The sequence below is a fragment of the Formica exsecta genome, unplaced genomic scaffold, assembly GCF_003651465.1.
Source record: "Formica exsecta isolate Colony F162 unplaced genomic scaffold, ASM365146v1 scaffold599, whole genome shotgun sequence".
NCBI classification, from domain to species: domain Eukaryota; kingdom Metazoa; phylum Arthropoda; class Insecta; order Hymenoptera; family Formicidae; genus Formica; species Formica exsecta.
Genome location: NW_021853269.1, coordinates 361420 through 376833, shown reverse-complemented (window position 1 = coordinate 376833; position 15414 = coordinate 361420). Strand labels below are relative to the sequence as shown.

The following is a 15414-nucleotide window of genomic DNA, read 5'->3' as shown; positions in this document are numbered from 1 at the left end:
AAGTATAAAATTAAAAGATAAAATTTCTCTACAAGTTTATCTCAAATTTTGTTGCAAATTAAAGATTGTCCAAAGTAGATTATAAATATTTCTTGAACTTTTGTGTTGTAGTACATGTATGGTCATGTATATTTTTGCTTAAAATTTGATGATTAAACAGCTTGTAAATTACGCGTGATCAACTTACCAAGTATAAAAGGTATCTGATAAATGGCAGGAAAAAAGAGACCATTCACAGTCCTCAGCGCGGTGTAGATCACGTAATTCGGACTGAAGCTCGTGGCGATGGAGAATATCACCTCGAGGAACAGGATGGCGAAGAAGGCTGTTCTTCGGCCCCATTTGTCGGCGATCCAACCGAACACGACATTGCCGAAGAGACTGCCCACGTAGAAGAAAGTCGTCGACGTGGAAGGCCACCAGCTGTTGTCACATACCAGATCTAGCTATGTGGATATAGAACGCCATTAAACTACTTCGCCAACACGAATTTGCATATTGGCGAAAATAAGCCATGGAGATCAGTTAATGGCATAACAATAATAAATACAGAAACTAAAATGAAAAATAATAAGAGATAAAAAATATCGGACGTTATGTTTAAGTTGTAATAAAAATAAATATTCATAGACAATAAGTGGTATTAATCGATGACTGATTTGAGAAAAGCATGTGTGTTTTAATTAATCGAAGCGTTTCAAAGCTTTTTGCATTTCGCTTATCTAATCGAAAAATACCAAACAATCATAAGAACTGAAATTAGATCACTATAATCAGGACGGAAAGTTATCACACAACCAACGAGATTATGAATAACGACTGTATGACGACTCGAGAAGATAAATCGATATCGCGGAATGTCCGAAGAAGTCATTGCTCCGATCAAACTGTTATCGTTCTTCTTATATAAACATACACATAATATACATATATAATTGTGGACTGTCTTCAATAAATGTGATTTTGAGATTCTACAAAAATTATGATCGACATATATTTCGTAAGATTTGCATCATAATATAAGAATATAAGATGTTATAATATTAGAATAACGTTAAAGTTCACGGAGTTTTTCAAATAAATTAGAATTTGCATAATTCTCCAAATATAAAAATTCAATATGTAGCATATATATTGGCTATCTATTAGAATGATAATCTAAGCTTCCGATATGCAAACATACCTTGTGTTATAGAATTTTTAGAATTTGATACAAAAGCTTTTTTCGAAGTATTATAAAAATTCGAAATTAAATTTAAAAAATATGCATAGATTACAAATTCATCGCGGACATTCGCTGACATTGACGGTAAACGTTATAAAGCGCTCTATACACATACACCCGCACAATAGCGTACATGCGGCGCGCTATGCGCCAACATTAGCGACGAACCGGAGTGCGTGCTCGCACGCGTGTGAATACACGCGTCATTCGGTTGATCGTCATTTGCTCGTCGGTCCAGCATCGGTGACACACGCACCCGCGTGCGCGCTTCGAAGAATGGAGCAGTGGTTGGAAGCTAGAAAGTGGGGGATGCTGCGCTGGACCGGCACAGCGCGATGGTGGAGGCGTTTCATCTCGTTGCGTTCACGCGGAAGGCTACCGGCGTAAACGCGCTCGTGTTTATCGCGAGTGGGGGAGAGCACGCTTACGTGTACGTGTACGAGGTCTGCATGTAAATTGCAAGCTCGCATGCGGACGCGCGTGTTGTCCGAAGGACGCCAAGGTGTATTGGTAAGCTTCCCACAGTGAGAGGTGTCCATCACCCTCGTTTGACAGGAGGAACACGGTCCCCCTTTCCCTGCGTCCTTTAAAGACCCCATCTCTCTTTCTCTCGCACACGATCTCTCGCGCGGCAAAATCGACGCGATCATCTCAACGAGCGTATGTTTGTTAATGCAAATGATGACGATAGATGCTTATACTTTGTACACTGCATTTTCATATGACACACTAATTAAAGAATTGCGCACATGTAATTTTGAAAAATTATTAGTATAGTTTCTACTTTACTTATATTTTTTCGAATGTTGTTGAAAGGAACTATATAATTGCATAAGAATTACTTGCGCAGATTACATTTAAATTAATTTTTAATATGGATAAAAAAATATTTTCTTATATATATATATATATTTGTATTTAAAAGACAATTAAATTCCAATGAGATGTTTTTAATAAATGCTTATTATATTCAATCTATTTTATGCAAGAATATCATCTCGACTTTACAATAGCTTAGAATAATTTAGCATCCGTAGAATCGCGAAATAATAATTTTGGAGAAAATAAGGGAATCGCGCGCACTTCCTTCAAAAATTCTCTTTCGCTAAGAAATAACGTGGATGCAGTTGCATCTGGATCCTCGACATGCATCAAAAAGATGTAATTAACATTATTAGCAAAAGCAACCCACGTATGACAGCTGAACAAACATAATTTCTCGATTGAGTGCCTATTAGCTTCGACAAACAAAATCTACCGGTACATGTTAATAGCTTTGACACGAAGTTTGATTTAAGCAAATTGCCACTTACAGACTTTCGAGGTCTGCGCGAAACGCGCAAAAGATAAATTGCGCGGAAAGACAGAAGTGCACCCGCTGATGATGCTATCGAGTTATTGTCAAGGGCAGTGCGCGCCGCCCATAAGGACATTAATAACACGTATGTATTTTGTCACCCTGACATACTTTAAAATCGCGCGATATTGATATGGCCGCGATACCGTTTGTTATCGCGATTGTTTATGCAACTTGTTGCACAGATTCGACACATCGATATTGAATTCTACGTCGATCGGTGAAATACGTCGGCATAATATTTATAATTACATATAATTAATTAGCTGCAAAATATATGAATCACAAGAGAGAAGATGCAAAGAAACGATACGACTAATACCAAAACTTCACGTCAAATTTTGCGGAAATATTGTGTGATAATTAGTCAATAGTAATTGAGAATAAAGTCTGATACATTTTTCTGCATACACTTAACTTCGAAACACGCCATGATGCTCAAAAGTTTCTATTCGCCACGCTATACTTATACTCAATTAAGATCGCAACCGCTTTATTTATAAAAAATGAAAATACGCGAGCCGCGTAAATACGAGCCGTGTAAATACACGCTGCGGATTTACGTAGACACGTGACGCACATCGAGAGGCAAACCTGTCCCTTCGTTTTCCATTTTTCATTGTCATCGCTTTCTACAGCTATGTTGCACTCGTTTGCTTGACGTTTTATTCACCTCTTCTATCATTTATCATTTTACCCTTTTTATCAGTTTACTATGATGCTTGTTTCGTCACGAAATAATCACGCCTTTTGCAGATGAATTAAATTACTTTATCGAAAAATATACATTGAAAACTTTTAGAAAAGATATTATGTATGATTGATTTGTTACGAAGTATAAATAATTCAGCAATTCTATTGTGCAACGGACGTTTTTAGTCGCATTTTCTATAGCTTAAATTATTCTGTTATCGATTCAAGATGAAGAGTCTCATAAACTACTTTGGCTGTGTATACTTTTGTTAATTAATATAGGATATTTTTTGTTAGATTAAACATCAATCTAAAGTCAGCGATTTTCAAGCATTTTCACGTGTCCATGCATATTCATAATTCATTAAGTTGCTCGCTGGTCCGCGTGATATTTAGAATGACGGTATCCCGAGGAACCGAGATAAAACAAGCAAGAAAGGATTTTATGAAATGTATTTGTTCTGTTACCGGATGCAAGTGACAAGTCAGCAAAAATTGCTTTTTTATCAATTTATAAGAGAATAACTGTGTGTGTGGCGGTAAATAATGCTATAATGGAGGATAATTCATATATAATCGGAGCTATTCATCTGTAATAATTAAATTATCGAAAATATGATACAAGTATATTTTTTGAAAGCTAAATTTATTTAACTATCATGGCGTTATAAATATATACCGAGGTTACCGATGTAAATTACACATATATAAGTTACGGAATATGGATATAAATTATCTCGGCATCCTATAAATTAAATCCGGGCAGGGAGAGAGGAAGTGGCGGATATGTGGTATATTCGTCTTGGCCGCTTGTCACATGTCGACACGGAAAAGACAATGACCTGTTCCGCGGTCTCGTGCGGCGTAGTGTCATTAAAGCGAAGCTCCTAAATCGAGCACAATAAATCATCGGATCGGAAGCAAAGGATACAAGCGCGAATGCCCACGCGCTTATTTTTTATTCACGCTGGCCTCTCTCCTCCGACAAACACATCAACAACAAAAAATTTCCCTAGGTTGGGTAAGCGTTTCAAAATAATAATTTCGTCTCATCCTAACTAAACTAATTATGTGCGGTACTAATTAAATAAACGTTCACGAGAGTAAATAATTGGAAAATTTCAGTACGAATGACACTTTAAAAAAGATACACGTGCACACATTGCACATCGATGTACTTATCAATATCAAACAGTTATCTTTAAAAATGCAAATTATATTATACCTCGTTAAATATCCAATAAAAAGAAGTACATAAAAGATGCAGAAGCGAAAAAAGTGATACGTGAAAATGCGGAAGAAAGAGATAGAGGGAGAGAAAGAGAAGGAAAAAAAAAAACGGAAGCTTGTCACGTTGAATCCGGTAGCGATCAAGTACGTAGGAACATATACCCTCTATATGAAGAGAGCTAGCAGTTTGTGCGAGGCGTTTGATGTGACATATCACATGACCGGATGCGGGGGTAGGTAAATTGGTCGGCAATTGCTGACGCCACCAGAGCTGCAACCTATCGGCCAGTCACTCGGTCGCTCATCAACCTTGTCATCACCTGTTGATGATTCTCGTTGCTGAATTCTCGCGCATCACGAATCTCTTTGGCGGAATCTTAGAAATCCGGCGCGTTAACGCGAAACGTCACTCTTCTCGTGATTTCGAGGAATTCGCTCATAAATCATTCATATTATCACAAATAGTTGTTTTTTTTTTTATTTAGAATAATTAAATTTTTTTTTATATACCATTTATAGTAATTAATTTACGGTGATTTGTTATATAATAATTTTCTCTTTTTATTCGAAAAAGCGACGATATATTTTTCGATTGCAGTAATAATTTAATCCCCTAATTCGATAATAGTGTAGTATCTCGCATGAGACGCATTTACAAACAGACGAAATTTATTTGCCGCGCGTTTATCGCATTAAATTAAATCTCTCTGCAAAAGAGAGCTGAATTTGGCTGTTTTATTTCACGTCGGTTAAATAAATTTTGCGGATGATTAATTAAAAGAACGGGCGGAAATGCAGTGGTTGTAATTCATGTAATTCTACTGAATAAAAACGACAACGGGGCGCGTAAACATCGGATAGAACGAGCAAATACAATACAATAAACGTAAACGCGTTGCACTGATAGGCTTAACGTCGCGCTTATCAGATATTTTGAGGAATGCGCGAAGAAAATTATGTAATAATTCTTTGATTTATCATAAGCGGTATCACATAAACGAGCGCATTCGCAGATATTAATATTCGTAACTAGATAGGCAAAATAAATACCGGCAGGTCATACAATTTCGAGACGTGTACAAACGTATTTGCTCTTAAAAAAAAAAAAAAAAACATCGCTTTTCCCTGTTTTGATAATACAGATTTGTGTTGTCGTGAGATTTCCAATTATGCACGGTCTGCGCGAAATTATTTATAGTCGATACACAATAACATTATTAATATTCAAATTCATCATCTGTCAATAATTATATCATACAATGTCCGTTACGAAATTACGATCCAAAACCGGTTTAGTAAAATCAATAGAATTGAATAAAAGAAAAGAGGAACGAGAAAAAACACGCCTAGATTTTCGACCCCGTGCATTGCGATCCTCGTTACGTCAACAGTTCACGTTGCGTTGTCTAATTGTGGCAATTTAATAATGTCTTAATGAACACTTACGACTACTGCCACGTGACAGCGAAGTTTATCCAGTCCCAGGCTCGGCTGTCTTCTTCAATATTCAAATGCACGACGGAAAATGACTTCTTTTGGAAACGCGATACGCGGTGTTGACTTGATACGGATTAAACACGGGCTTGCCTGGCCTTCTGCAAGACGCGTTTTGCAAGCAAAATATGAAATTATAAATATAACGTAAGATGAGATGGCACAATCGGAAATAAAATAAATCACACTCCGTCAAGTGATCCATATCTATATATAAAAAACACTATTTCGGTAAGATATCTAAAAACGCACATTTCGCATTTTCTCAAATATTGTTCTCGTATTTGCGTATTTCACAGCGGAAACGTGATCTTCATAATGAAAATGTTTACGAGCGACGACGAAGATTTCATGCAAGCGAGACGAATGATCCTCGTTATAGACAGAGGATGTGACGAATCATTCCGAATACGACCGCTTGAAGATATGTTAAGTTTACGCACATCTTGTTGGAAAAATTGCTTTACGTAGTTTACTTGTAAACACGCTGTTCTTCAATAAGACCTATCTCCTCCTTTAATCTCATTCTCTATCAATATACTTGAAAAAAAATTATTTTAATTCTGAATAATACTAACTGTCACCAAGTTTTTTTCCCTTCGATACATTTTTATGGCGAATATAATTCTCCATCGATGGAGGCTTTTTTTTACGATAGTGATGGAAAACGCGGTGAGATAATAAACGCGGGAACGTCACGTCTCTCGACATTTGGTTTCACGATATCGCGCTTAATCAGACCTAATCGTGCGTAATCCGCGCTCCGCCATTTAATCCGTTCGCGCCAATCGTTCTCATCATCGTCGGCAAATACTTCACGGAAAGACGAGAGATCTCGTCACGGAGACACGTAATTTCGTTCCGCGAACGGGACCGCAGAAGCTCGGCGCGATGCACAACCGTCACTGGGGCAACGCTACCAAGTCAAAGGCCAAGGCGACGTGGGTGAAATCCGATGCTAGACGAGGAAGAAATTTGCCGGCGACGATTAAGGCCGTTGTAGGAGCATTAAGCAAATCGTCATGGCTATGTTTCGCGCTATGAATATGTCGAAGTTATCCATTCGCGCGTAAAAATCGCCTCTTTTTCTTTTCGCGAATTTGCAAAAAAAGAAACGTCTGATTTTACTCTTTCAAGCATATAATAAGAGATCTTTATCATTAATTATAAATTTAATTTGTCGTCTAAAAAGATGAAATAAATTAATGCGAGTTAAATAATTTCCGTTTCACGGGCGATGAAAACGAGTAGATCGGTCCTCTGTAATATTTTTAACGATTATAGTCGCCATTGTTACGTATAGTTTTTTTTTTTTTAACATGTACTTCGTACAATCGCGCGATATTGATATGGCCGCGATACCGTTTGTTATCGCGATTGTTTATGCAACTTGTTGCACAGATTCGACACATCGATATTGAATTCTACGTCGATCGGTGAAATACGTCGGCATAATATTTATAATTACATATAATTAATTAGCTGCAAAATATATGAATCACAAGAGAGAAGATGCAAAGAAACGATACGACTAATACCAAAACTTCACGTCAAATTTTGCGGAAATATTGTGTGATAATTAGTCAATAGTAATTGAGAATAAAGTCTGATACATTTTTCTGCATACACTTAACTTCGAAACACGCCATGATGCTCAAAAGTTTCTATTCGCCACGCTATACTTATACTCAATTAAGATCGCAACCGCTTTATTTATAAAAAATGAAAATACGCGAGCCGCGTAAATACGAGCCGTGTAAATACACGCTGCGGATTTACGTAGACACGTGACGCACATCGAGAGGCAAACCTGTCCCTTCGTTTTCCATTTTTCATTGTCATCGCTTTCTACAGCTATGTTGCACTCGTTTGCTTGACGTTTTATTCACCTCTTCTATCATTTATCATTTTACCCTTTTTATCAGTTTACTATGATGCTTGTTTCGTCACGAAATAATCACGCCTTTTGCAGATGAATTAAATTACTTTATCGAAAAATATACATTGAAAACTTTTAGAAAAGATATTATGTATGATTGATTTGTTACGAAGTATAAATAATTCAGCAATTCTATTGTGCAACGGACGTTTTTAGTCGCATTTTCTATAGCTTAAATTATTCTGTTATCGATTCAAGATGAAGAGTCTCATAAACTACTTTGGCTGTGTATACTTTTGTTAATTAATATAGGATATTTTTTGTTAGATTAAACATCAATCTAAAGTCAGCGATTTTCAAGCATTTTCACGTGTCCATGCATATTCATAATTCATTAAGTTGCTCGCTGGTCCGCGTGATATTTAGAATGACGGTATCCCGAGGAACCGAGATAAAACAAGCAAGAAAGGATTTTATGAAATGTATTTGTTCTGTTACCGGATGCAAGTGACAAGTCAGCAAAAATTGCTTTTTTATCAATTTATAAGAGAATAACTGTGTGTGTGGCGGTAAATAATGCTATAATGGAGGATAATTCATATATAATCGGAGCTATTCATCTGTAATAATTAAATTATCGAAAATATGATACAAGTATATTTTTTGAAAGCTAAATTTATTTAACTATCATGGCGTTATAAATATATACCGAGGTTACCGATGTAAATTACACATATATAAGTTACGGAATATGGATATAAATTATCTCGGCATCCTATAAATTAAATCCGGGCAGGGAGAGAGGAAGTGGCGGATATGTGGTATATTCGTCTTGGCCGCTTGTCACATGTCGACACGGAAAAGACAATGACCTGTTCCGCGGTCTCGTGCGGCGTAGTGTCATTAAAGCGAAGCTCCTAAATCGAGCACAATAAATCATCGGATCGGAAGCAAAGGATACAAGCGCGAATGCCCACGCGCTTATTTTTTATTCACGCTGGCCTCTCTCCTCCGACAAACACATCAACAACAAAAAATTTCCCTAGGTTGGGTAAGCGTTTCAAAATAATAATTTCGTCTCATCCTAACTAAACTAATTATGTGCGGTACTAATTAAATAAACGTTCACGAGAGTAAATAATTGGAAAATTTCAGTACGAATGACACTTTAAAAAAGATACACGTGCACACATTGCACATCGATGTACTTATCAATATCAAACAGTTATCTTTAAAAATGCAAATTATATTATACCTCGTTAAATATCCAATAAAAAGAAGTACATAAAAGATGCAGAAGCGAAAAAAGTGATACGTGAAAATGCGGAAGAAAGAGATAGAGGGAGAGAAAGAGAAGGAAAAAAAAAAACGGAAGCTTGTCACGTTGAATCCGGTAGCGATCAAGTACGTAGGAACATATACCCTCTATATGAAGAGAGCTAGCAGTTTGTGCGAGGCGTTTGATGTGACATATCACATGACCGGATGCGGGGGTAGGTAAATTGGTCGGCAATTGCTGACGCCACCAGAGCTGCAACCTATCGGCCAGTCACTCGGTCGCTCATCAACCTTGTCATCACCTGTTGATGATTCTCGTTGCTGAATTCTCGCGCATCACGAATCTCTTTGGCGGAATCTTAGAAATCCGGCGCGTTAACGCGAAACGTCACTCTTCTCGTGATTTCGAGGAATTCGCTCATAAATCATTCATATTATCACAAATAGTTGTTTTTTTTTTTATTTAGAATAATTAAATTTTTTTTTATATACCATTTATAGTAATTAATTTACGGTGATTTGTTATATAATAATTTTCTCTTTTTATTCGAAAAAGCGACGATATATTTTTCGATTGCAGTAATAATTTAATCCCCTAATTCGATAATAGTGTAGTATCTCGCATGAGACGCATTTACAAACAGACGAAATTTATTTGCCGCGCGTTTATCGCATTAAATTAAATCTCTCTGCAAAAGAGAGCTGAATTTGGCTGTTTTATTTCACGTCGGTTAAATAAATTTTGCGGATGATTAATTAAAAGAACGGGCGGAAATGCAGTGGTTGTAATTCATGTAATTCTACTGAATAAAAACGACAACGGGGCGCGTAAACATCGGATAGAACGAGCAAATACAATACAATAAACGTAAACGCGTTGCACTGATAGGCTTAACGTCGCGCTTATCAGATATTTTGAGGAATGCGCGAAGAAAATTATGTAATAATTCTTTGATTTATCATAAGCGGTATCACATAAACGAGCGCATTCGCAGATATTAATATTCGTAACTAGATAGGCAAAATAAATACCGGCAGGTCATACAATTTCGAGACGTGTACAAACGTATTTGCTCTTAAAAAAAAAAAAAAAAACATCGCTTTTCCCTGTTTTGATAATACAGATTTGTGTTGTCGTGAGATTTCCAATTATGCACGGTCTGCGCGAAATTATTTATAGTCGATACACAATAACATTATTAATATTCAAATTCATCATCTGTCAATAATTATATCATACAATGTCCGTTACGAAATTACGATCCAAAACCGGTTTAGTAAAATCAATAGAATTGAATAAAAGAAAAGAGGAACGAGAAAAAACACGCCTAGATTTTCGACCCCGTGCATTGCGATCCTCGTTACGTCAACAGTTCACGTTGCGTTGTCTAATTGTGGCAATTTAATAATGTCTTAATGAACACTTACGACTACTGCCACGTGACAGCGAAGTTTATCCAGTCCCAGGCTCGGCTGTCTTCTTCAATATTCAAATGCACGACGGAAAATGACTTCTTTTGGAAACGCGATACGCGGTGTTGACTTGATACGGATTAAACACGGGCTTGCCTGGCCTTCTGCAAGACGCGTTTTGCAAGCAAAATATGAAATTATAAATATAACGTAAGATGAGATGGCACAATCGGAAATAAAATAAATCATACTCCGTCAAGTGATCCATATCTATATATAAAAAACACTATTTCGGTAAGATATCTAAAAACGCACATTTCGCATTTTCTCAAATATTGTTCTCGTATTTGCGTATTTCACAGCGGAAACGTGATCTTCATAATGAAAATGTTTACGAGCGACGACGAAGATTTCATGCAAGCGAGACGAATGATCCTCGTTATAGACAGAGGATGTGACGAATCATTCCGAATACGACCGCTTGAAGATATGTTAAGTTTACGCACATCTTGTTGGAAAAATTGCTTTACGTAGTTTACTTGTAAACACGCTGTTCTTCAATAAGACCTATCTCCTCCTTTAATCTCATTCTCTATCAATATACTTGAAAAAAAATTATTTTAATTCTGAATAATACTAACTGTCACCAAGTTTTTTTCCCTTCGATACATTTTTATGGCGAATATAATTCTCCATCGATGGAGGCTTTTTTTTACGACAGTGATGGAAAACGCGGTGAGATAATAAACGCGGGAACGTCACGTCTCTCGACATTTGGTTTCACGATATCGCGCTTAATCAGACCTAATCGTGCGTAATCCGCGCTCCGCCATTTAATCCGTTCGCGCCAATCGTTCTCATCATCGTCGGCAAATACTTCACGGAAAGACGAGAGATCTCGTCACGGAGACACGTAATTTCGTTCCGCGAACGGGACCGCAGAAGCTCGGCGCGATGCACAACCGTCACTGGGGCAACGCTACCAAGTCAAAGGCCAAGGCGACGTGGGTGAAATCCGATGCTAGACGAGGAAGAAATTTGCCGGCGACGATTAAGGCCGTTGTAGGAGCATTAAGCAAATCGTCATGGCTATGTTTCGCGCTATGAATATGTCGAAGTTATCCATTCGCGCGTAAAAATCGCCTCTTTTTCTTTTCGCGAATTTGCAAAAAAAGAAACGTCTGATTTTACTCTTTCAAGCATATAATAAGAGATCTTTATCATTAATTATAAATTTAATTTGTCGTCTAAAAAGATGAAATAAATTAATGCGAGTTAAATAATTTCCGTTTCACGGGCGATGAAAACGAGTAGATCGGTCCTCTGTAATATTTTTAACGATTATAGTCGCCATTGTTACGTATAGTTTTTTTTTTTTATAACATGTACTTCGTACTTAAAAAATACGTATATAAAGCGATCACTCGGTTCGTAAAATCAAAATTGCCCGCAACAATTTAAATTTTTTTACCATATTACACTTGCGTAACGATACATAACAATAGCAACATTATCGTTAGCAAATTAGACATGCCGGTAAGAACAAAGAGCGCAGAATGTATACTCTGTATACTTTTACGTCTCTCATACATTAAATTGTTTACGCGGTTATCGATAGTAAAAAGCAATTACTTGTCCTTTATCGAAGCGTCAAAATTAAAAATCGGCGCTCGGATTCTCTCTTACTTTAAAGCCATCCAAACAATCCGCAAGAAACTGCCATTGCCCACACGCAATCAGTACCAGACACGAGTGTCTCAAGTGCCTCGTTACGACGGAAACAGTCGCCTCGATGAACGAGCAACATGCAGTCTCTCTCTCTCTCTCTCTCTCTCTATCGGTGAAAGAGAGAAAGTCGAGTTTACCTCGGTCACAAGGGTACTGTCGTAGTCCCTGGTGTCGTAGTTCCACCCGTATCGGCACTTGGTGGTCGGCCAGTCGGGGCTGCTGACCGGCGGCGATCGGCTCGTTGACGGACGAAACGTCGTGGTCGACGGCAACGTGTCGTCGGTGGCGTTCTGCAGATCGTCGGCGTATCGCAGCCACGAATCAATTATCTCCGTGTAATTCACGTCGTACATGTGACACTTGGAGTAGATCCTCCTGCCGTCGGGCTTGACCGTGTAGGGCAGCGAGAGCGCCTTCCTCTCCTCCAACGACATCAGATCCGTCAGGTTCTCCAACTCCGGTATCCTGCACCAGTGTTCTGGCGAGGCACTCACGAACACCTGTTCCGAAATTGCGTGAGTCTAAAGTTTATGATTACTCGGATGTATATATATTTTGTTACGTTCGCATCTACCTTTCACTTCCTCGTAATGTATTGCCTCGATTTAGCGATATAATTTTCATTATCGACAGCTTTCACTTCAGAATGCGATACATTTGAGATGCTTTTTCGATATTTTATGAATTTAAATATCTGATATTCGTATTAATTTATTGTTTGTTTATTTTTATATATATTTTATCAAGAGAGCAAATAATTGAGTTATACATATTAAATTTTCGTGAAATTTTTGTGCCTTTAAACTGTACGCGTAATAGCAGTAATTATTTTATTTGTTTGCAAAATTGTTTACATAATTTAATATTGCGTATTTATGATATTGATTATACGATCGACGTGCTTCAAAATCTACCAATTGAATCTATTTATTTATCTTATTCATTGTAATTTCGCGATTTACGTTTTTGCAAAATATAGATTATTGTAAAATTTTTTAATATAAAGTGTATATTAAACATTTTTTATTTTTATCGGCATATTCATCAATAATTAAAAAGACACCATTATCAAATTTTTCAACAAATTAGGAAATATATAATAATCCAATTATATTTATAAAATCGTGTCTTATATAGAAAAATATATTCATACATTCGGAAATTATTTTACTTGAATAAAAAACAAATTTATTAAAATTGTTCATCTTGAGTTTCATTCAGCATTTTGCTGTTATTTGTACGTTGTATCAATCCCCGTCTCAGCAACGACCCTCGAATCTCCTGAAACGAAGCAACATAACAGGAGTGACACGCTTACTTGCGAGAACGCCAGGAAGGCGGCCGGTAGGGTGGCGGGTATGCACAGCAAGTAGTACATGATGTTCTGGTATCGGCCCTTCTCTCCCACGTGTACCAGCACCTCGTCGAAGTCGATCGAGCTCATCTTTCCGGCGGTGTCTCTGCGACTCTGCCGTGTCTCAATCTCAGCTTCACCACGACGACGACGGCGATGACGGCGGTGGTGGTGGCGGCGGCGGCGGCGGTGGCGGCGATGACGACGACGGCGACGATCGTGCACGATGCGACGGTGGCGTGGTACACCTTCGAATTACACGGCATGACCGCCGTCGCTCATCCTCGAAGGCAGCCACGCCAAATTACAAACGCACGTTTCGCGCCCGTGTTTTCGTACGACCGCGCGCCGAGGAAGTTTCTTCCTCCTCCTTGGCGCTGCCCGCTCTCTTCTCGTCACCTCCACCCCCGCCTCCTTCTCTTCCACCTTCTCGTCCTCGTCCTCCTCTTTCGTTTCCTCGTCCTTCTGCCGTCCCTCTGCCGTCTAGACACTGGATTCGATGTTACCCCGAGCGTGTCGAATCGGGCTGTTTTTCGAAACCGACGACTTTTCCACGATTCGGATGTGAATTACAGTGCGAACCCGGTTATTTGGTACAAGGGGTCCAAGATCGCGCACGATAATGTCAAGAATACTAGCGAATCGCGGTTGATCGGGATCGAGATGCCGATTTTCGTCCGGCTGAAACGAGCGCGTTGCATTTCATGTCTCATGTCGCACTGAGAGTATATTTTATTGAGTCTGACCAACGCTGACCGAATCCCCTTCGAGAGCTTGTCAAAAGCGCTAAGGATCCATGTACGTCGATCAATTTGGTCCTTGACGTTTCATTTGGCGAATATAAACTGTGTCTTAATCGTGAAAATTTAAGGATGAAAGGAAAGAAAAATAGGAAAAGTGATAAACTCACTTGATCACGGAGCAGTCTGATCCTGATCGGTCCTTTTTCACTTGCCACGCGCTCTTCACTGTCACCTTACTATTGTCTCGAGAGGATCGAGTCAGTCTTCATTGATCCTCTCGTCTAACATTCGGCAACTGTTCACCACGTCTTCACAGTATCGTTATCTCGAACGATCGTCACAATAGTCCAAGACGCGAATATTAAACTTTGCGGCTTCGCGGAGTCTGAATAGTTCGTCTGATCACGCAAACTTCTTCCACTGAAAATCCGATTCGTCCGATCGGGGCACTACGCGGGTCGACGTTCACTCACCCTTGCTCATGATTGTTTACGGAAGTGACGCGCGTCCACTTGACTCTCCCGCTCTCTCTCTCTCTCTCTCTCTCTCTTTCTCCCTCGACGCGCGTTTCGCCGCGCTCGCTGCAGCTTGGCTCACACTTCTCGACACCGCTCGCGACTCACTCGCGACAACGCAACGATTCCTCGTTTACGAGGGACCGTCCCTTCATCCTCCGTACACGTTCCTCGTTCGCTCGTCACGATCGCGATCACGGACGCGTAGATCCCGGATTCGGCTGCTGTGCGAACACTTTGATGATGATGATGATGATGATGTTGTCGTCGTCGTCCGCGCGATAGAGCGGCTTATACGCCGCGGGCATCGCGGCGATCAGCCATTGCCGGAGAAGACCTCCTCTCGTCTGATCCTACCGAACATCATCTTCGTCGGGATCTCGCCACCTCCTCTCTCGGCCGATCGAGAGTCGCCGCCGCCGTCGCTTCTCGGTCAAGCGCGTCGCCGCAGTCTCCGGACGCTCGTCCGCCTCGCCGCTTCTCTCCCTCTCTTTCTCTCTTTCCC

At 39.1% G+C, this 15414-nt stretch overlaps 1 protein-coding gene across 1 annotated transcript; it reads right to left on the bottom strand.

Annotated features, from left to right (window-relative positions):
- Positions 1-15: 15 nt before the first annotated feature.
- LOC115242458 (beta-alanine transporter-like) lies at positions 16-15391 on the bottom strand. The gene is made up of 3 exons (XM_029818762.1): positions 13616-15391; positions 12435-12797; positions 16-446 (listed from the first exon to the last, which is right to left on the bottom strand). The coding sequence occupies exons 1-3, from the start codon at positions 13739-13741 to the stop codon at positions 153-155; spliced, it is 783 nt and encodes a 260-aa protein (XP_029674622.1). The 5' UTR covers positions 13742-15391; the 3' UTR covers positions 16-152.
- Between the last annotated feature and the right edge of the window lie 23 nt (positions 15392-15414).